Raw genomic sequence first — 21,925 nt, 5'->3', positions numbered from 1 at the left:
AAAATATGTGTTCATCGTCCTGTAAATAAGAATTCACGAACACAGACAGTATTTGGGAAGACATATTTGGCCCCTGCCTTTCCTGGAATGCTATTTTGGACTGTGTAGCAAGGAACCCTAATTAAGGGTGAGCATTATTTTGTAATGACCATTTTTCCCCACTATTACGAAACATGACCTCTCTATTGCTTGCTGTAACACAGAGGTTGAAGTGGGAGGGTTTCCATGCCATAATACAGAAGGGAGTAGGTAATACTTTTAAAGTGACTTGGTAATTTGTAGAGCGTAGAAAAGGCATCATTACGCAACAGTGGAAAAATAAAGACAAACCAAGGACAGAAACGGGAGTGGTGTGCCTTGTCTTAATTGTTCTGTTTCTTCTGAACACATATCATGTAGGTCACGAAACTTAGGGAAAGAGTCTGGGCAGCCATTTTGAGAGCTTTTTTTTCATTGCCCATGAGGATTCTGGGTTTCGATTCAGTTCAATTCTGTGAATATTTATCCACCATTTATGTTGTGTTAGATACTGTCTAACCTTACATTTTGGGGACACAAAGACAAAGAAAACATGCCTCATAATATAGTGAGACTTGAAACAGTTAAATGAAAGGGACAGGATGTATTGCCTAGAGAGCTTTAAAATAAAATACAGTCTTACCTAACGTTGGGATGCAGAGGAGATGAACTGAAAGTTTTCTGTCTCAAAGTTATTGATGAATTTCTAAGAAACATTCTGATCACTGTGGAGGAAAAAAAAATGCTAAAGGTTAAAAACCTTTATTTCTTTTTTACATGGCCATTTACTGTGCCTTCCCAATTCTACCTTTTTTGTTCAGTGTTCCCTTACATGTATGTAGCATTTCCACCTCCTACTTCCAACCATTGAGTAGCATCTTTCAACCTAGTTTTCCTCTGGCAAAGTTTAGTTCTTTACCATACCATGTGAAATTGCTTTAAAAAAATAATATGAGAGGGGCGCCTGGGTGGCTCAGCCGGTTCAGTATCCGACTTCAGCTCGGGTCATGATCTCACGGTTTGTGAGTTCGAGCCAAGCCCCACGTCAGGCTCTGTGCTGACAGCTCGGAGCTCGGAGCCTGGAGCCTGCTTCCGATTCTCTGTCTCCTTCTCTCTCTGCCCCTCCCCCACTTGTGTTCTGTCTCTATCAAAAATAAAGAAATGTAAAAAAAAATTTTAAAAAATAATATGAAATATTTAAGGTATACAAAAGCCACTTACTTTAATGATAGAAAATGCTTTGGGATGCCGGGGTGGTTCAGGTTAAGCATCCAACTTTGACTCAGGTCATGATCTCACAGTTCGTGAGTTCGAGCCCAGTATCGGCTCTCTGCTGTCAGCGCAAAGCCCGGAGCCTGCTTCGAATCCTCTCTCCCTCTCTCTCTGCCCCTCCCGCCCCCACACTTTCTCTCTCTCTCTCGCTCTCTCAAAAATAAAAATAAACATTAAAAAAAAGAAAATGTTTTGATAAGGGAATAGGAATCAATGTACACTGAAGAGCTTATAAAAAATTTAATGGTGGGGTGTCTGGCTGGTTCAGTAGGTGGAGTATGTGACTCTTGATCTCAGGGTTGTAAGTTCAAGCCCCACACTGGATACAAAGATTACTTAAAAATAGAATCTTTTAAAAGTTTTTCTTTTCAAATTTAATAGCCAAGAAAAGTAAATGTTAGTTATCATATCCACTCACTGATATTTGTTTGATCATTTGGGTGTTATAAAACAAATAAGTTTCTCGGTAAATAACAAAACTTTGTTACTGTAAGAATACTGAGAAGTAATTACAATTCAACATCATTTGCCGAAGGGAGTTTCAAGATGGTAAGTACAACAACAGTAATAAAATGATAGCAAAGAGTATTGTGGTAAATTATAGAAACTCATGGCTTACATTCACTGAGTATGTACAGGCAGTATTTCATTTAATTGTAATGTGAGTCCTCTGAAGGAGGTACTGTTTCCTGTTTCCCTCGTGCAGGAAACATCCCTGAGGTTCAGTGAAGTCAATTAAGTTGTCTAATGCAAAACCCAGCAAACCCCTTTCTGTAAAAGATCAGACCGTAAATACTTTAGGTTATGTGGACCGTCCCGTCTCAGTCACATCTGCTCAATTCTGCCATTATAGGTCCAAAACAGTCAATAGACACTATGTAGATAAGTAGGTGTGGCTGTCTTCGAATCAAACTTGATATGTGAACACTGAAATTGAACTTCTTTTTTTTTTTTTTCAACATTTATTTATTTTTGGGACAGAGAGAGACAGAGCATGAATGGGGGAGGGGCAGAGAGAGAGGGAGACACAGAATCGGAAACAGGCTCCAGGCTCTGAGCCATCAGCCCAGAGCCTGACGCAGGGCTCAAACTCCCGGACCGCGAGATCGTGACCTGGCTGAAGTCGGACGCTTAACCGACTGCGCCACCCAGGCGCCCCTGAAATTGAACTTCTTAAAAATGTTTTCATATCACAAAATATTCTTGGTGTCAGATTTTTTTCAAATATTAAAAAAAAATGTAAAAACAATCCTTAGCTGGAGGACTGTAAAACAAAAACAAAAAACAAAAAAAACCAAAACCAAAACCAAAAAACCCAAAACAGCTAACAAGCTGGCTTTGGAGCATAGGCTATAGTTTGCCAACCCCAGGTCTAATGTAAAATAGCCAGTAAGTGATAGACTCAGACTTTGAACCCAGTGGTCTGCCTAATTGTAAAGAAAACACATTTCAAGTACTTAAATATTATAGCCTACAGTCTCATCATGTGAGACCCTCCCTCTTTAAAGATCCCCCTCTGAATCAGTCTATATCAGTGTAACCAATTTTTAGACCTGAAAAAAGAGGTCACTAAAATGTATTATAGGTCCTTTTGCTGCTGAAGGAGAACACCTGTGATAGAGGTGGATGGGAAATTCATGTATTTTTTTTTAATGAATTGTCTGTGGCAAGTACTGGGTTAGGTGGAGATTGAGAGGCACGGCAGCTGACGTAGACAAGTCAGCAATTGAAACAGAGGGTATAGCTGAAGCCAAATGGGGGTGATAACACGGTGAGGGTGAATTGGGGGTGACAGGTAGAGAGTAAAGGCTGAGAGCCTGCGTCAAGAGAGGTGTTCCAGAAGAACGAGCCTTCAAGGTGCGTTTTGAAGAACCGATAGGATGGACTAGCTGAAACCAGGTAGAAACAGGGGGTCCAAACACACCAAGAAAGGGACTACATGACATGTTCAGAGAACTGTACATTCTAGTGAACGTAACCCTGGAGCTGGATGGAGGGTTCCCCTTCCACCCACTCTATCTTTTATCAAAACCTGAATTTAGCTCAGGAAGTCCAGGGGAAGGAAGAGGTAGTGTGTGTCCATCCAAGGCTTCTCAGGACGACTAGAAGTGACTCTGTGGAGACACCAGTCATTCACCGCCAGTGGCCCAGGGTCAAACTGCAAGTAAAATGTGAAAGATAACCGTACAGAGAGATGACCCCGCAAAGCCTTCCTTCTAGAATGCACAGCAGCTGAACAGAAGGCAGTACAATTGGCAGACGGCTCAGCATGATCTCTAGACTGGAGAGGTCTTTTTCTCGGAAACCATTCCAGAAAGTTCGATGCTTGATCAAGTTCCCTTTCAAGTGGAATGATACATTTTAAAAAGCAGTTTGCAATTACACCAATAATACACAAATGCTTTCTCCTTATGAAACATCCAACCATTACCGATAAGACTAAGTTCTTCCTTCAACAACTGCCAGTTTCTGTTCGGAACTCGTTTCCCCAGAGGCACATTCCTTGATCAGTTGCAATAGTATCTTTTCATGTTGTCTTATATCCATCTACACACATCTAACATGATAACGTGTAGATGAAAGCTGTTTGTAATTCAGATCCAGTTACTGGAATATGGTTTTGGTCCATCTGGACTGAACGCGCTAGCTAAAACTTAAAAAAAGAAAAAAACTAAAAACAAAAAACAAAAAACAAACAATTAAGCTAAAATATTAAGAGGAAAATGAGTTTATACATACTTTAAGAAGCTAATGTTTTATTTTTGAGACAGCACAAGCAGGGGAGGGGCAGAGAGAAGGGAACAGAGGATCTGAAGTGGGCTGTGTGCTGACAAGAGTGAGCCCAGTGTGGGGCTTGAACTCATGAATCTCAAGATCATGACCTGAGCCAAAACCGGACACCCAACCAGCTGTCCCATGTATACTTGCAAAATTGATCAACCTCGGGGTGCCTGGATGGCTCAGTCATTTAAGCATCTGACCCTTGGTTTGGGCTCAGGTCATGATCTCCGTTTATGAGTTAGAGCCCCCTGTTGGACTGTGTGCTGATATCACGGAGCCTGCTTGGGAATTTCTCTCTCCCTCTCTCTCTGCCCCTCCCCTGTCTGCCTTCTCTCTCTCTCTCCCTCTGTCTGTCTCTCTCTCTCCCACACACACACACACACACACACACACACGCATGAAATAAACAAACGTGCAAAAACATGAAATAGATCAATCTTGGAAGAGTCTGAAAGAATTAATGACAAGATTTTTATTTAAGAACAAAGAAACAAGCAAACAAAGCCAAATGAACCATAAACCAATGAATGTGGAGAGTGGCAGAAACCTCTGAGAGGCCATGTGATGTGGGGTTAAGAGTGTAGACCCGAGGGGGTTGGGAGAATAGGTGATGGGGATTAAGGAGGGCACGTGTGATGAGCACCAGGGGATGCATGGAAGTGTTGAAGCCCTATACTGGACACCTGAAACGAATATAACACTGTTAACTAACTGGAATTAAAAGAAAAAAAACTTACAAAAAATAAGAGTATAGACTGGTCAGACTGCTCTGGTTGGAATCCAGGCTGTACCATATACCTGAGGTGAAACCTTAGGCAAAGACGTAACTCTCTGTGTGTCGAGTTTCCTTATCTTAAAAAAAAAAAAAAAAAAAAAAAAGAAGATGAAGAAGAATTAGAGGTATCTGGGTGGTTCAGTCAGTTAAGCGTCTGACTCTTGACCTCAGCTAAGGTCAGGATCTCGCAGTTCGTGAGCTTGAGCCCCAGGTGGGGCTGTGCACTGACAGCGTGAAGCCTGCTTGGGATTTTTTTCCTCTCTTCTCCTCTCAGCCCCTCCCCAAGTTTTAAAGGAGCACTGGGAACATCTTTTAAAACAAAAAGAGAATAATAATAACAAGCCTACCTCACTAGGTTTAAGAAGAAATAAGGGAGTCAATACATATAAACCTCTTAAAACAGTATCTGGCATGTTGCAACTACTCGGATGTGTAGCCTTTCTTCTTAGTAAGTGCGGGGCCAACGTGTTAACTTTTTCAGGATTTTCAAGAAGAGGCAACACACTTAGAAGGGATGAAGTGGACACTAATGATATCTTTTCTCTCTCTTTTCTTTTAGCTCAAAATTCAGCAGTAAAATTAAGTATGTCAATAGTTTATCAGAACTCAGTGGGCTGATCCCAATGGACTGCATCCATATTCCAGAAAGCATCATCAAGTAAGTCGTGATGGTTTCCAAGATTCGGTAAGAAATTCTGCATGTTTGGAGGGGATTGGAAAACAACTCACTTCTGGAATACTGGGGAAATGTCGTGAATTCTATTTAAAATAAATACTGAGTGTTTTCCAAGCAATAGGTATTTTTTTTCCAAATACCCATAGAGACCTGTTCTTTCAGATTGTCTTTCACATAATCTTCTCTTGGGGTTATCGATCATTGCTCATTTCACCTTAAATTTTGCCCCCATTTTGCAAAGCATAGATTTAAGATGAATCAGTGCACCTGCTGCCTGTGTCTCCCTCTCTCGCAGACACAACAGGGTCTGAGCACAGCTTTGCCTTCTTTATTGCCTTACGGAAAGTAATTTACCTGCCCGGCCCTAGGAAAAGGGGGAAAAAATAAACTATCTTTTCTCTGTTTTCTTCTAAATCCCTTTTCTTCACGGGTCCCTTCAGGTGAAAGGTAAGGCAGAGTGGTAGGTGGCGTGGGTAGGGATGATCCCCTTCCTCAGGGTAATGCAATTAGCAGCCCGTGAGGAAACAGCATGGAGACTGAAGGGTGCTGGATCGTGCTGTAAAAATAATGAGAATAACAGTTAACACCGGCTGCTTGGAGCGGAGACTTAAAAGTACGGATGCCGAGGAGGGAACTCTCCTGTTTGGTTCACTGTTGCAAAGAACCGTTGTTCTCTGTGGGTTGTGCTTTTCTTCCTCTGTGTCTGATTCACTCATTTTTTTTTTTATTTGATTGAAAATGGGAGGCCTTTAAGCTTTAGCTCGAAGAAAACAGACAAGACAGCCAAGGATAGCCTATCTTCCTCCATAAGATGGATAGCAAAGTAGACTTCGCAATCTGCACTTCCAAAAAAGAGTCCTTTTACTAAAAAGAAAAAAAAAAAAGGTGGGGGGAGGGGTGGGCAAAGAAGCTGGAAAGAAAAGACTTGCATTTATTTCGGGGCAATACCGTATCAGGCATTAGAAGTGCTCTATGTATGTAGTGTTTAATCCCCATAGTAAACCCCCAAGTACAGGGAAGGGAAGCTAACAACGAAGAAAAGCTACTTATGTCAAGTATAAGGAGCAAGGAAGAGATGGAACTAGAATTCAGACCCAGGTCAGCCTGGCAGCAGAATTCTCACACCCTTTTCTAGCAGTTTCCTTCACCTCTCTTAAAGTATTAGAAGTCCTAGCTCAGGAGTAGATGCGTTTGGTTTTCCTTCTCTTGATATGAGGTGAACGCGGGATAATGATTTGGCTTAGAACTGCCCGTTGGCTTAGCCGAATCAAGCAGTGTTCGTGTGATCCTAACAGCGGCTTTGACCCTCTTTAGCTTATAGGACTCCCACCCCCTGCTTACCTCACAGCTCAATCCTGCTACCTCAAAAAGGAGCATCCCTACCTCTAAGTTCCACTCCTACGGTCGGTAAAGTCACTGGAGTACCCACCTCCTGTAGGGCTGTCTCCCTTTGCAAAAGATGACAAGGACATTATCTCTTCAAGTGGAAATGAGCACTGACCACTTTCTAGCTAAATACGGCAATGCCTCCATGGTGTGGCAGTTGGAGATAGAGAAGAGAATGGGTTTTGGAGGCTTAATAATAGATTTGAACCTTCTTGCCAGCCCCTGATATCGAGCTGGGGCGCGTGGGTGGCTCAGTTAAGCATCTGACTTGGGCTCAGGTCAGGATCTCGTTGTTGGTGGGTTCCAGCCCCACATCAAGCTGTCTGCTGTCAGTGCATAGCCCACTTCGGGTCCTCTGTCTGTCTCTCTCTCAGAAATAAGTAAACATTAAAAAAAACCTCTCCGTGCCTCAGTGCAGCATCCAGAAAATGGGGAAGTAAGGGGCAATTCATAGAAAGGCCCCAAGGATTGGGTGAAAATGTGCATAATGCAACCAAGAGCCTTCCCAGCAAGAGTTGGCAATCCAGAATGTTATTTATTATAATCAGGTTGCTTTTAGAGACTCATTATCTGATAGGAAAGTTTAAATGAGAAGTTAAACATGCCCAAGGCACTTTTCATTCATTGACACCCATCAGTTTTCAATGACTCCATTTGGGAGAAGTTTCTTAAGGAGAAAAGGGCTCCATTTGGGAAGATTTTCTTCTGGAGGGAGAAATTTACAGCCATCCCTGTCCTCCCCGTGTGTCCATGTTTTTCTCCCATCTTCCGCCATCCATCTTCTCTGGATGTCCTTTTTGCCACTTCTGTTCCTGGCCCGCATTGTCTCATTTTCATGTTATGCCATTTTCAAAATGAGAGAAGCCATAAGCCTATTACTGAATACCATTCGTAGAATCTAATCTCGGCCAGTCCCAAGACCAGTAGTCAGCTAGGCTGGAGCCTGTCATCAAAGGACTTAAATGAAAGAAAAAGTTGCCCAATCTGAAATTAGATTTATAATTGTTGATGACAGTATATTCTTGTTATTTGTGGCAATCATGTTCTAGAACCCTAAACGGCGAACCGTTGTTCCTAGGAGGAATACAGGGCTAAGTTCCTGCAAACACCTGGTTAATTTCCATTAACCAATTAACATAGAACCTTGTTGTGTGTTTCTGTGTAAAAATGGCTGATTTGATATATATTGTTGACTCACTAACGTTGAATTCACGGCCAACAGCACCATAGCCCAAACAAAACTTCTCTAATGCACAGATACTCTCCAGAAGGCACATCACAGCCTTCTTGTGCTTAGGAATGCCAGATAGCGCCTAAACACTCTGGGGGCATTTTAAATGGCGAAATTACCAATTAAAAGCACAAGAACAGGGAAAACATGGCAGTAAATAGCACCTGTTGGCAGCCTGAGACTGAGCTAAAACGAGAAGGCAGAGCCTTGTTTTGTTGGGCCTCGACTGGGAATGTGCACATCAGGTGGCTCAAATTTTTTGCCACTAATAAAAGTAGTGAGTCGCCATAAAGGCGCCACAGGTATTGACGTGGGGGGATCAGAAACAAAATGCAAGCAGGAGGCAAATTTGCAAACAAGGCAAAGAACCTGCAAATAACGAGGACTGGCTGAAGCTAATCATGAATTCTAACGCCTCGATTACATCCCATGAAAATACGTTTTTCTCCAAAAAAGGCAATTTGATTCTTTCAGGGGGCAGGCTTTTTCTCTCACGTTCTGTCCGTTCTTTAACACATGCACCTGTCATTTTCTCCGTCTGTTGGCTCGTCTTGCTCATTGCATTCATTTTTATCCCGTAAGGTACGATGAAGAGAGATCTTATAAGAGAAGTGTGAGGTAAAATCTCCTGATCTACAATTCACGCTGGACCCGCTGTGTGTGTGCACCTGTGTCTTAGACTCGTGGGTGACCTCAACATGCTACCAGAGCAAGAGGTCATTCTATCCGTCCCTTGTTGCCTACCATTCCTGGTCTTTGTCTTGTGTGTAAAGCTGTTGAGGTCAGCCTGATTTGCAACTGAAACCCACTAAGCCAGATTCACCCTTGAGCTGGCCCAGGCTGCAAGCTGTCTCTAACTATACGCAACAGACCGGTGTGGACGTTTTCAGCTTTACTCCGCCAGCATGTTTCTGTTCTCCTTGCAACTTGTGTTATCTACCTACCTTTATGAAGGAATTTGCAAAGCAAATATGCAGAAACACCGAATGGGAGGAAATGGCACCATATCTAATCGAAGCTCAGTGCTCCAAAGGATGGTTTTTAAAGGCACATATGCTCCACTTATGTTTGGCTCTGCTTTGCTGAGTGACTCTCTCACGCTGTGCTTGCTTCTTTTCTGTTTCTTTTCCACACCGATAATTTTTGCTCATGCAGACTGGATGAAGAACTGAGGGAAGCATCAGAAGCAGCTAAGTAAGACTTGGTTTTCGTTCGGCAGCTGGCGTGATGTTGGCTTGCGTTTCAGGAATGAATCGGGAGAAGCCGCATGCCTGGCGTTTTATTTTTGCATCCTGATGATGATGCTGCACTTTAAAGGGTCCCCTTTGTCCCACATTAGATGCAATGCCTGGTAGTTTTACTACAATCTGTTTTCCCCTGTGATCTTGGTTACCTTAAGGAACGCATTTGTTACTGGTTTTTTTGTTGGTGGTGGTGGTGGTGGTGGGGTTTTTTTGTTGTTTTTTTTTAATGTACATGTAATTTTAGGCACCATAGCAAAGGAACACATCACAGGCACCATCACATATAATATAACATCCAGATCGTTGTTAGTTTGAGGCCACAAAAGCTCATTCATTCATCCTAATAGAGAGAAACGATGACAAGTCGAAATTTGGACTATGGAACCAATTTCGTGACTTAAGTTTTTTTTTTTTTTCAACATTTATTTTTTGGGGGACAGAGAGAGACAGCATGAACGGGGGAGGGGCAGAGAGAGAGGGAGACACAGAATCAGAAACAGGCTCCAGGCTCCGAGCCATCAGCCCAGAGCCCGACGCGGGGCTCGAACTCACGGACCGCGAGATCGTGACCTGGCTGAAGTCGGAGGCTCAACCGACTGCGCCACCCAGGCGCCCCATGTTTTTTTAAGCTCCTTAGTGACTTGGAAATACTGCTCAACTAAATAGCTTCAGAGCTACTTGGATGAATAGAAAAAGGATCATTACTCACTATTGTTAAAGTATACCTTTTGAAAAGGCAAAATCTTAACTTTAATACAACTATGAAATGATACCTGCCAATGATTTTACTCAACTAATTATTTAATGACAGACCCAGGAAAGTAAAAAACCAGTTCAAAGGACGCTCGCAACGCTAGATTTCTGTAGGTGATTTAGAAAGGAATGTTAGGATAAGATTATTGGTTTAGATGCAGAGTGGATCAACATCCAACAGGGCAATAAACTATAAATTAGGATTATCTTTTCCACCGGATTGAAATTATTAGCATCTCTGTCCCCCAAAGAGTTGTAAAATAGCTCGTCACCAGAAAGTCAACTCAGCATTGCTTTCAAAGAACATCCCGGTAATTTCCTTTTATTCCCAAGTTCAAAAAATTTTTTCTGACACTTTATGTCAAATGCAGACAAGTACTATTTGGAATGTTTACCAAATTAAAGCTTTTCCATTTCAAATATTGCCTACACCATTAATATTAATAACTAGTTCTCATTTTAACAGTGCAAAAGCAGAAACCTGGGCAATGTCCAAACAGCTACAAATTCTGAATAAATACGTTTTGGTTTTTTTTTTTTTTCTGTATAGATGTAAATGCCAATTCCTCATGAGAGCAATCCATTGAGCTATTTTTTTTTCCTACAGCACATTTTTATTGTAGGTGCTATGTAGAATTATTTGCCCATAGTGTGGATCTTTTGGGTAAAAATTCGAGGATGAGGGGCACCTGGCTGGCTCAGTCGGAAGAGCATGCAACTCTTCATTTCAGGGTCATGAGTTCAAGCCCCACATTGGGCATAGAACTTACTATAAAAAAAAAAAAAAAGACTGGGGCGCCTGGGTGGCGCAGTCGGTTAAGCGTCCGACTTCAGCCAGGTCACGATCTCGCGGTCCATGAGTTCGAGCCCTGCGTCAGGCTCTGGGCTGATGGCTCAGAGCCTGGAGCCTGTTTCCGATTCTGTGTCTCCCTCTCTCTCTGCCCCTCCCCCCTTCATGCTCTGTCTCTCTCTGTCCCAAAAATAGATAAACGTTGAAAAAAAAAAAAGACTAATTAAAATTTGAGGAAAGATTTTTGCCTTAGAAATGTCAGCATAGTTTAGTGTTATAAGATTCCTATGCTGCGTTGGTTTTCTTTCAAGATAATGGACACCCATGTAGACTAACAGTACTCAAAAGTCTTTACATTTCTACTCTAACAGAATCTTCTCGGTCTCTAACTCAACTGTTACAAACCCGAAGTTGGGAAAGGAAGATGTTAGGAACCAAGGAACCAGATGTGGGCGTGAAGTGCCCTGTTAGCTTTTATCTGTACTCGGCTTACATTGTGTCATGAGATTCCCCGGAGACAGAAAGAGCAATGAATTTCTGTTTCAGATTCTTTTTTTTTTTTTTTGGATGATAATATCCTTATGAAATTAAGGAGGTGTTTTCAAGACAACAGATTGAGGGGAGGGAAATCAATAACTTTCCAGCCAAACCCATTATAGAGTCATATTGCCGTATTCTTTCATTATCTGCATTAAAACCTTGCCTTTTTCCATAGAATTTCCCACTCCACCCCCATCCATATTTCTCCTTTTCCTGTTTAGCCACCATAACGAAACAGTTATCATTTGGGGTTTATTGTGTGGCTTTCTCCTTTTTTTTTCTCTCTCTGATCATTCCGTCTCTTTCCTACGCCCACAGACTCTCTCCCTCGGTATCTAACTAGCCTCAGGTGGTCCTGAGATGTCTTGATCTCCTTGCTGAAGGAAGGACCCAGCATATCTAATACAGAATAGATGCTCAGGAAATTTCTGCTGCATAAATTGACAAATGTGCCTAAGATTAAGTTCATCCCTGTAGAGCAGTGATTCTCAGGCTTTGCTGTGCATCAGAATCACCAGGTGCATTAGTTCAAACACGGTATCCTGGGACTCACCCCAGAGTTTGATTCAGCAGGCCTGAGAATCCGGAATTCTAACACGTTCCAGTAATGCCGATGTTGCCTGGCTCAGGACCGTGCTCTGAGAATCACCACTTTAAATGCCTGAGTAGAAATAACTAGATTTGTCTTAGGAGTCTATGCTCTTGCTTTGGATTCAGTGAGTGATCTGCCTGTCTGAATTCCCCTCCAACTGATCCTCCTTCTTTTGATGGTGACATTGCACGTGTGAGGAATTGAAAGATATTGGCACATTTGAAAAAGTAGTAAGAATTTCACTGTCGGCCCCACAGAGGATTGAAATGCCTCTGAATCCTACCATTTTAGCCCACTAACTACATCTCCTTAACTATCTTTCAGCCTCTGGAGTGACTCCCAAATCCTTGGACAGACGGTATATGAGGATTTGGGGCCCAGAAAACTTGGTCACTGCAGACCTGTGGTTTAGTTCTAGAAGCCAGATAACCCAGGTTCTTTCTATTAACAGACACACGCTGACTTTCCACGTGACCTTTATTAGAAAGCTTCGGGCTGGTTCTAACCAAAGCAAACATATACCTTGTCATGGAACAGAACCTATCTGTTGTTTTGCTTTCTTTTCAAATGTTCACCTTCTCCCCACACACACACGGCCTCTTCGTTGACTTTCTTCAGCCTGTCTTCTGTTTTCCTTAAAACTTGGCATCTATACAGGAAAGAAAATATTTTCAAAGGACTAATTGTATAGAGAGAGCCATTCTTAATTTAAAGAATCTGTCCGCTGCCTTTGGAGAGACAGTATTAAATGGATTGCAAATTGCTGTTTTCACGGGAAGGATCGCACAAAGTTAAAAAAAACAGAAAAGCTAGATTCAGAAGAACGCCTTTTCTTGACTCCGCTCCAGCTTTGCTAGGTCTTTCTGGCATACTGTCAGCCCCTGCCTGACGGCCCTTGTTCACTCAAGTTACCAAAATCCTCTGTAAAAATACCTGACCACCAGTGAGAACGGTGGAGGGAAGAAGCCCTCTGCCCTTCCCAGGGAGATCGCCTTCTACCATCTCAACAAAATGCCTGCCGTTAGGAACTGAACCTCTCGTGTTCGAGCAGATACATTAGCTTGTGAAATTATTCACATTTACAAAAGGAGCTCTCATTTAAAAAGATTGCAGAATCTCTATGGGGCGCCTGGGTGGCTAAAGTGGGTTAAGCTCAGGTCATGATCTCACGGTTTCGTGGGTTCAAGCCCCACGTTGGACTCTGTGCTGACAGAGCCTGGAGCCTGCTGCGGATTCTGTGTTTCCCTCTCTCTCTGTCCCTCCCCCGCTCAGGCTCTGGCTCTCTCTCTCAAAAAAAAAAAAAGTTTAAAAAGATTGTAGAATCTCTTTAGTCTTTGCCGATAATAAAATATAAGAGGAGAGAAAGTACAAGTTGAAATTGATCAAAATTAATATAAAGTACATTTGAAATTTGCTAACAGGAATTCTGCCAATATGGAATATCAAAAGCGGCTAATATTACACCAAAAGCATGAACACATTCATACATTGTAACAAAACTATTATTTCGTTCTTATATGGCTACATTTTTTTTTTTTCTGGACACATTCAGTGCAGGTTAATCTTAGGATTCACTTATAGTACTGGAACACAGCTCAGCTGTATTGTGTAAGTGTCCCAGTATTTTTCTGTAACAAAGAAAGCTGACATTGGCATTTTTTTTTGTCTTAGTGTCTAGGAAAATCCTCATTCTTGTACAAACTGAAAGTTAACTGTGTTCATGTGCACATAAAAATGGGGCTGCTTGAGAGGGACTGTCCATTGTGTATAAAGTATATTACTTGGGTTACAAATAAAAATTTGCAATATCATGATCTCCGAATAAGATAGATTGAAAAGTCAGGAAATAATAACAAGAACAGAAGAGACCCCTGGAGTTGTTTGGAATTTTCCATCTCCCTTTTATGTTTCTCAACCATGGGCAATTAGTAAGTTTCAAAACCGGTCGTAAAAGAATCAGGTGTAGATTTGTTCACCATTGGCAGTGAGACCCACATCACACAGTTTAAAATACCCGAGAGTGTTGTGCCTACAAAGTGGTAACAGTGGAGAAAATGTTTACTTGCTTCCTTTTTTTTTTTTTTTTCCTTGCACTCAGAACTAGCTGCCTTTACAATGATCCAGAAATGTCTTCTATGGAGAAGGAGTAAGAACTCACCATCAATAACAGCTATGTGGTTACTTGTAGTATTGTATGGCTGGGCTCTGAAAAAAAAAAAAAAAACGCATCAAGGACTGGGTAAACTCTGTTTAGATGTTCAGCTTTCATGTTCTCTGTTTCGCAAATCAGAAACTTAAAGAGAAATGTGCCGGCTTCGCACTGTCTCTTTCATGATCACTATCACATTCCTTAAGGACAGCTGAAGTCTATTTGGCATTCTGTTTTCCAATCCAAAAACGAGGAGAAAAATGAATATTAGAGCCAGATGTTAAGAGCATTTGGGCAACTCTGCTTTCGAAGTTACTTCATCTATTTTCATTAGTGAAAGTTGGGACTTCCATTTGAACTTCGTATCTTAGTGGATGGGGGAGAAAAGTGTCCTTGTTTTGAAAATTCCAAGAGGCAACAGAGTCTGGATGGGACTTTAGGAATGATCTAGTCCATCTGACCTCATCCTGTGACAAATAGAAATCACACACCTAGTGAGGGCTCACCAAGTGCCAGGTTCTATGGGAAAAGCCTCATGCACATTATCTGAGTTTTATCCTCAGAATAATCCCACGAGGTACATGTTGCAAGTATGGAAAGAGTGGCATAGAGAGATTGTCTGACCGGTCCAATGTTCTATAGCGGTAAAAATGTCCCAGGGCTGGGCTTTGATTCTGCATGCAGACCCAGTGGTTCTGAAATCAGAGATGGTCATAATTCTGGAATGGGCGTGCAGCCCCTGATCTAACTTTGGCTAGACCAGAAAAGGACACACTTAGGTGCTTCAGAGAACGGAGTTGACTATTGGCCAAGTCCCTTTCAGGGAATGAAGTGTGGCCGCCAACGTGCTCTCAGAGGAACCCAGCGATCCTGTTAAGGGCTCCTCATCTGATCTGAGCTGTGGCGAATTTAACACTGCCCTTCCCAGGAACCCAGGAGGGACAGAGATCGGATTTGCATGTCTCAGCTATTGTCACGTTTTGTTCTCTTTGGACCTCCTTTCCCTCAAGGTCCAAAGCCAGGATGGAAAAACCATAATGCCACGGCTGGATAGCCGCCACGTTGACCTTGTAGTTTAAAGTTGGTGGACAAAAACCCCAGAGAGAAGGTCCCCGCTAAGGAGGAAAGAACAAACGTTGTAAGGAGACCTTTGAATTCACACAGCTATTTTTCAGGAGGTGACGCGTGCCCCGCCTCTTTGAGATGAAGACAGTTGCTTCAAGCACATTGCGGAGCAAACATTCTGCAGGGCAAAGAGGAGTCCCTGACGCCACTTCCATTCTTTGCGCAAATTTTCCCCTCTGCAAAACAGCGCCCCCTACAGCAGAGTCCCGGGCCTGCAGTTAACGAGCAGCGGGGCGTGACTGTCACTCACTGGCCTATGGCTGCCACATCTGCGGGCTTACCCACTCCTTTGCCTGTCCTGTTGGGCCCCTTGTTTGTACGGAGGGGCTGATCGGGTTGGGGAGAGGGCAAACAAGAGGGCACTGCTCCTTGTTTGCGTTCATTCCAGGGCTGGGCGTGGGGGAGGGAGGCTGCTACCAAGGTTGACGTTCCCTCCCTTAGAACATATTCTTCTCCACGCTTCCGTCTTCTTCAGCCCGGCCTTTCCCAGGCACGTGATCTCAGCGCAAAGGATGAGATCCAAGCCGAGGGCCCAGAGTGGCCAAGGAGTTCTTAGGCTGACCTCTAGCCCTGGCTTTCTGGCTTTCGTTAGTATCAGAATAAGGGGCTTTATTTACCTGTTTTCTGGCTCCTGCCTGGAAGCATTTTACACCTTCCGTAGCTAGTATCGAATGGAGAACCTGAAGAAGGAGCAAAGGCTGTTTTTCAAGCAGCTCAGGCAAGCCAAGAATGAAATGAAATGTGCCCCTCTCCTTTTCCTTAGAGAAAGAAAGTTATGCCCCCCCCGCCCCCCTCTTCCTATATAAAACACAAGAGTTTTTATTCATCACTAAACAATATTCTCAGATACTTTGTAAGGAAACCCATTTAACATATGTGAGAAGCCGAAATGGCCTAGGGTAAAATTATCAGAAGGTTTCTCGAGGGAAAGCTGGTTAGAGAAAACCAAGCCCCTCTGCCCAAAGGTCAGGAATAATCCTTTTGTATTTCAGTTCTGATTAAAAGTAAGTTGTTTGTTTTCTTTTTTCCCCCCGAAAAAGCATACTGTTTTCAAAAGTATCCCCAGATGCTTGTCTCCTTCACTTCCAAGTTTGGACTTTATTTGTTCATTCATGTCCTAAGACTTGCATATGCTTTTAAAATATTTTTTACATAAATAGTGTATCTGATCCAAGGGAGGTGGTACTTACTAGGGGAGACTTTAATTAGTAGCACTGTTGGTCACTTTACTGTCCCCACAAGATAACTGTTGTCTCAAAAATTAAACTTCAGTGGGGTTTCCTGTATTTATTTAAGAATCATCCACTTTTGACTATCTCTTCTTCAATAAACCACATAAATAGGTTTCCATGTTTCAGCTTTTTGTTTACCAAAAGCTGAAGGGAAAAATGAAGCTCTAGAAAGTTTACCAAAAAGTCAGTATGGGGGTGCCTGGCTGGTTCAGTTGGTGAAGAGTGCAACTCTTGATCTCGGGGTCGTGAGTTCAAGCCCCATGTTGGGTGTAGAGATTACTTAAAAATAAAATCTTTCGGGGTGCCTGGGTGGCTCAGTCAAGCGTCCGACTTCGGCTCAGGTCATGATCTCACGGTTCGTGGGTTCGAGCCCCGCGTCAGGCTCTGTGCTGACAGCTCAGAGCCTGGAGCCTACTTCGGATTCTGTGTCTCCCTCTCTCTGTCTCTGCCCCTCCCTGGATCACCCTCTGTCTCTGTCTCTCGAAATATTAAAAAAAAAAATTAATAAAAATAAATCTTTAAAGTATGAAAAATAAAGAATGGGCATCCTGGTGTAAGGGGTTTTGTTTGATCAGTTTTTTCAGATTTTTATCAGGGTTCATTTAAAAAAGATCCTGAGGTGCTCACAACTGAAAACACTTGAGACTTAATCCTTAGCAAGCCTCGAGAGAGAGACAGGATTGATCTATTTCACGGATACAGAAATGGAAAGTTAGGGCAGGTGACTGGCCCAAAGCCCCAAGCTAATAAGTGGCAGAATTGAGCGAATGTGAAAGGAAAGCTTTCTTTACTCCTGTAAACTCGATGGACAGGCACACGGGTTACCAATGGCTTTATTTGCAAAGCTGCTCGAAGGATCCCCCACCCGCCCCCAGCTGCTGCACATCCCACAAGCAAACCACAGTCCCCGTGCAGTGTGTGGAGGGTGGGGCCGGGGGGGGGCAGGTCTCATTGAAATCCACAGATGCCTCCCAGACGGCCTTTTTCAAACAGTGTTTTCATTTGTTCCTGGCTGAAATTCTTCTTTTGAACATACAGACCGGAACTCTCTGGTCAGATGGGTGTCAGAAAGTTGTGCTAGGTTCACTAAGAGGCAGAAGAGAGAAACCAGTGGAGCGGGGAGGTTTGGGAATTATTTTCTAGGTAGTTTGGGGAACCCACTAGACCTTAAGAACAACCTTGTCTTAGGTTATAAGAATCCATCGCGTTCAGGTGGACTGACCCCTGTCATGCAAATTCTTGGACTCTCGCAACTCTTGTGGGTTCCTTTGGGAGAGGGGGGTAGTTTTTCTATTTCATTGTTGCCTTGTACGTGGCATTTATCAGATGACTGATTTCAGGCAGATCATGTATTCGCCCCACAAGGGAAGGTCATTGACTAGAAACAGGTAGCCCCCTCCTTCCCAAAATGCAACAGGGTTCCTTAATCTACTTCAGCAAAGAGCCCTCACAGCCGTCTTTTGCCTCCCTAGGTCATTTTGAGAGGCGTAAAATGCTTCCAGAAACAGTTTCGTAAAAATAAAAATTCCACATTTTAGAGAAAGCCTTGGTCACGAGGGAGGGTTGGGTATTACTGGGTTTTTTTCTAGCATAAGAAACTTGCATGAGCTCTTTTCAGTAAGTCCTTGGAGGAAAAAAAAAAAAAAAGCAAAGCACATGCCACTCCCAGCGATCACCAAATGCTTCCTATTCAATTTCTAGTGTTTCTCATTGCGTTCTTCCTTTTTTTCTAAGTATTGACCTGAAGCTGAAAGGAAAGCCCTAGTCCCGCCCGGCTGGAAGAAAAGGGTGTTCTGCTTCCTGATTCTGCTGAAACAGACCCACCTGGAAGAGACCGGGCGGATGGTACTTTTTTTTTTCCACTTTGCACTACCTGGTGCCATTCTAAATTTCTAAGGGGAAACACAGTAAGGGAACTTGTTTACTCTTCACGTGTTCTATGAAATTGCGTGTCCTTTTCCTATTTTGCCAATTACGTGCCTCGAAGATTTTGGTTGAACCTTAGCAAGAAAATAGGACCTTCCGTCTCCATATTTGGTTACCCCTTGGTGCCGTGATATCTCCTCTCTTAGACTGGTGTTGACCAGTGAGAGACCCTCGGTCCGCTGTTCGTCGCGAGTGGATTTGTTGGCCATAGATTAGCGGGATTTCTCCTTGGTGACCATTTCAGGTTTAAAACACAGGGGGCTCGACTCTCCCTAGGCAAGTTACCTTCCTGTAGCTCTGCTTTTCAAACCCTAAGCTCGCTGGGCACAGTTGGAAAGCAGACCCCGGTGGAAAGCTGTCATCGGCCATGTGCCCGCTTGGTTCTTGTCCACGTGAATCCTCTCTTAGGTCTCAAAGGGAAGCCAGACTTTCTCATTCACCTCAGTTTTATTTTGGTTCTCAAATTGGGTATCATGTTGCCTGTGAGTGGTCTCTTTAAAAATCGTTATTCCTCCAATGAATGTTGGAAATTCATTACCCGGCCACGCTCAGCTATCTAAATGTCTCTCTCAAAAAGCAGTCTGCTTTACGTCACTTTAATCTGGTCACTTCAGTCACCTCCCTTTAATCGCATTTCATGTAACTTGAATATGACTGTGTACTATCGTTTGCAAAATTTCTCTGTGGAGTCTTCGCATGCCCTTTCAAAGGCCACACGTGGCCTCGCATCCGTGGGCCTCCACGGATGGCCAGACTTAGCATGCTGCCTGTTTTCACGTGGCCTTCCTGTGAAGGATGGCTTTCCCATTTGGGCTGAAAAAAAAAAAAGTTGTTGTTTTAAATATTTCGTGACACCTGAAAAATCATTCACGTTTCAGTACCCATAAATGTCTTACTGAAACATGGCCACACAAATTTGTTTACAGACTCTCTGTGGCTGCTTTTGCACTACAGCAGCAGAGTTGAACAGTTGTTCACAGACCACGTGGCCTACAAAGCCTAAAATATTTACTGTGTGTGTGGAACAAGTTGACTGGGCCGTGCCTGCTCCTGCTCACCTATTCTTCACCGCCCCCCTCCCGCCTCCCCCGCATTTGGATTTGGATATGAGTTTCTTCAGCAGAATGTATAAATAAGCCTGCAAACTAATTTATTCTTTAAAAAGAAAACGTTGGCCTCCGGAGTCCGTAAAATAAATGGCCTGCTGAGAAAAGACGGGGAGTCCCGGCCACAAAAGCATGGCTCCCGGTATGTTTACATGACTCAAAGTGAAGCCCGCTGAGAAGGCTTTGGGCTATTTACAGGTGTTGCCAAGGTCCTGCCCTTACTCTGGGAGCCATTGTCATTCTCTGGTATCACCCGTCACTAGTAAGCTAGCAACACTAAGAATGGAGTGGAGAGCAGGGTTCCACCACAGACTTAGGGTGATAACCGCATCCAGGAGAGCTGTCTGGGGCACCCTGAGCCCTGGATCTCATGAGCTTTGAAACACTTGGAGGTAGACATCCTTGTACAGGTGACCGAATTTTGCTGACCTCCTTCGCTTCGTGTCCATCTCCCACCCACCTTCCAGACATGTTCTCATACACACGGGTCAGCTCTCTTTCCTCCATGAGCCATAGTTCACTGAGTTCCCCCCTCTGTGTCCCTCTCAGCTGAGCGTCTTGTCCAACTGTGTTCTCTTGGGTCACCTCCCTCCTAACCTCTGTCCTGTCCGATAGAAAAACCCTAGCACATGCCCTGTCTCTGAGGCCAGCTCCACTTTTGGAAGCCCAAATTAGGCCTCTCCCAGAGCTTAGTGTTGACATAAGACCAGTGACCTAATATTCGGTTGGTTCACCCATTGACCACTGTGGCTCTGGCACAGTCATTAACAATGCTCCCTTTTGCTCAGCCGTGGTCCCGTTTTGGAAGACGAATTACGTGGTACCCCCCGCCCCAGCCACAGGAAGGAATGAAGAAATCAGTGTTGTGTTTAGCGGTGCAAGCCTAAGGATAGAGCCAACCACACACAGCAAGAATTTCACCAGTCACGTTTCCCTTGAGCTTGTCTGGCCCGTTCATGGAAAACTACTCAGGTGGTGTTCTGTCTGAGGCGTCATCTTCCTCCCTGGAAATTATGACCATCGTCCGCAGTCACTGATTTTGTTTGGGCTGATCTATGGGCTGCATAGCCATTCTGGTAGGCATCTGCTATTTTATTATCTTAAGACCATTTAATTGCACGTGCTAGAGAAAAGCCACTATGTAAATTCAATCCAAGTAAATAGAATTCTAGAAGAATCCTGAAAAAAAAAAAAAATCATCCCTAAGCAGATAGGTAGACAGATGTAAACATTCACATCAGTAGCTATCTAGCCCTTGCATTCTAAGCGTTCTTGCTTTGGTTCTGACTTCTGGGAACTGTTATACACTTTTCCTGTCACTTTGTAGTTTAGGGGGAACCAAAGGGTCCCAGGGCAAAAGTATTGTTCTCCCAAAGTGGCACTACTCTTTGCTTCGTTCCTTGATTAAGAAAGAGAACATAAATCCGCACTGAAGTTTCTGTCAAGGAGTGAGGAAGTTTGTTTCGTGGCAATGAATAGCTGGTTGTGGAAGAAAATCCTGAGGTTCCCGTTGAAGCCATACGATGTTTTATGGGGTTACCTTCTAAGATACGCTCCGACATGTGTGAGGAAGCCACTACTCTAAGCTTTTGTGTTGTTAAAATCTCATTTTAAGTATTTGGTTTGGGTACTACGTTTGCAACTCCTCTAATCACAATGCCTCAGTAGTTCGCTCCCTTAGAAACATTTAGATGTGCACAAATTAATCTTTTATATATTTGAAAGTTTTTCTACCATGTATTGGATTGCTCAGAATAAAGTATCTATTAGACTTTGTTTTGGTAAATAACTAAATGATTTCTCCCTAAATAGCGTGGATCAATAATATAAAGATGTAACAACACCATATAAAAAAATATATATATATATATATATATATAGCCTCTCTGTATAATTCAGAAATAAAAATTGATTCCACAAGTTACGGACTTTCTTTTTCTCTGTTTGTCGAGAATCTTTCTCTAGCTTCACTTGTGCAGAAGACTTCGGTGACTATCTGTAGCCCGGCCCTTGGCACTCAATTTTGGCTTTCTGGTCACCCAGATAGATTCCCTTTTCATTTTTTGCCTTCCATGCCTCAATGACAAAACCTTTCAAAATGTGTTGTTTAGCCTCTGGGGAAGCAGTGTCCCCCATTAGAGGCATCTCCATGTTTCACAGTTACTTGATTTTTGAAAAAAAACTTTTTTAATGTGACAGTTACTTGATTTTTGTCAACTTCTCCTTTCTCTGCCCTTTGCCTTTTTGCCTTTAACACCAAAATGCATTAATGGCATTTTCCTTTTAGTTTGGGGTCCCCCTCCCACTTCCACTTTTACAGCCTTCAGGC

General features: G+C 43.1%; 1 protein-coding gene and 1 long non-coding RNA gene across 10 annotated transcripts in view; one reads left to right on the top strand and one right to left on the bottom strand.

Annotated features, from left to right (window-relative positions):
• The window catches only part of PRUNE2 (prune homolog 2 with BCH domain), a 276,216-nt gene extending 254,844 nt beyond the window's left edge, over positions 1-21,372 (top strand). For 3 of the 9 annotated variants that reach the window (XM_019815787.3, XM_019815785.2, XM_019815779.3), the window contains 4 exons: positions 5,406-5,504; positions 9,295-9,333; positions 14,157-14,204; positions 18,299-21,372. In XM_019815787.3, coding sequence (XP_019671346.2) covers positions 5,406-5,504; positions 9,295-9,333; positions 14,157-14,204; positions 18,299-18,329 — 217 coding nt within the window. In that variant the 3' untranslated portion in view covers positions 18,330-21,372. Of the gene's footprint in view, positions 1-5,405; positions 5,505-8,721; positions 8,758-9,294; positions 9,334-14,156; positions 14,205-18,298 lie in introns of all 9 variants that reach the window. The other 6 variants (XM_019815778.2, XM_019815780.3, XM_045043727.1 and 3 more) reach the window with 5 other exon arrangements.
• LOC123381778 lies at positions 12,524-16,080 on the bottom strand. Its single transcript, XR_006589198.1, has 3 exons — positions 15,950-16,080; positions 14,217-14,263; positions 12,524-12,707 (listed from the first exon to the last, which is right to left on the bottom strand). It is a non-coding gene; the product is annotated as an uncharacterized LOC123381778 (long non-coding RNA).
• Positions 21,373-21,925: the final 553 nt, after the last annotated feature.

Source organism: Felis catus, chromosome D4, assembly GCF_018350175.1.
Source record: "Felis catus isolate Fca126 chromosome D4, F.catus_Fca126_mat1.0, whole genome shotgun sequence".
NCBI classification, from domain to species: Eukaryota; Metazoa; Chordata; class Mammalia; order Carnivora; family Felidae; genus Felis; species Felis catus.
The sequence above is the reverse complement of the archived record's forward strand: the minus strand, read 5'-3'. Positions and strand labels throughout refer to the sequence as shown.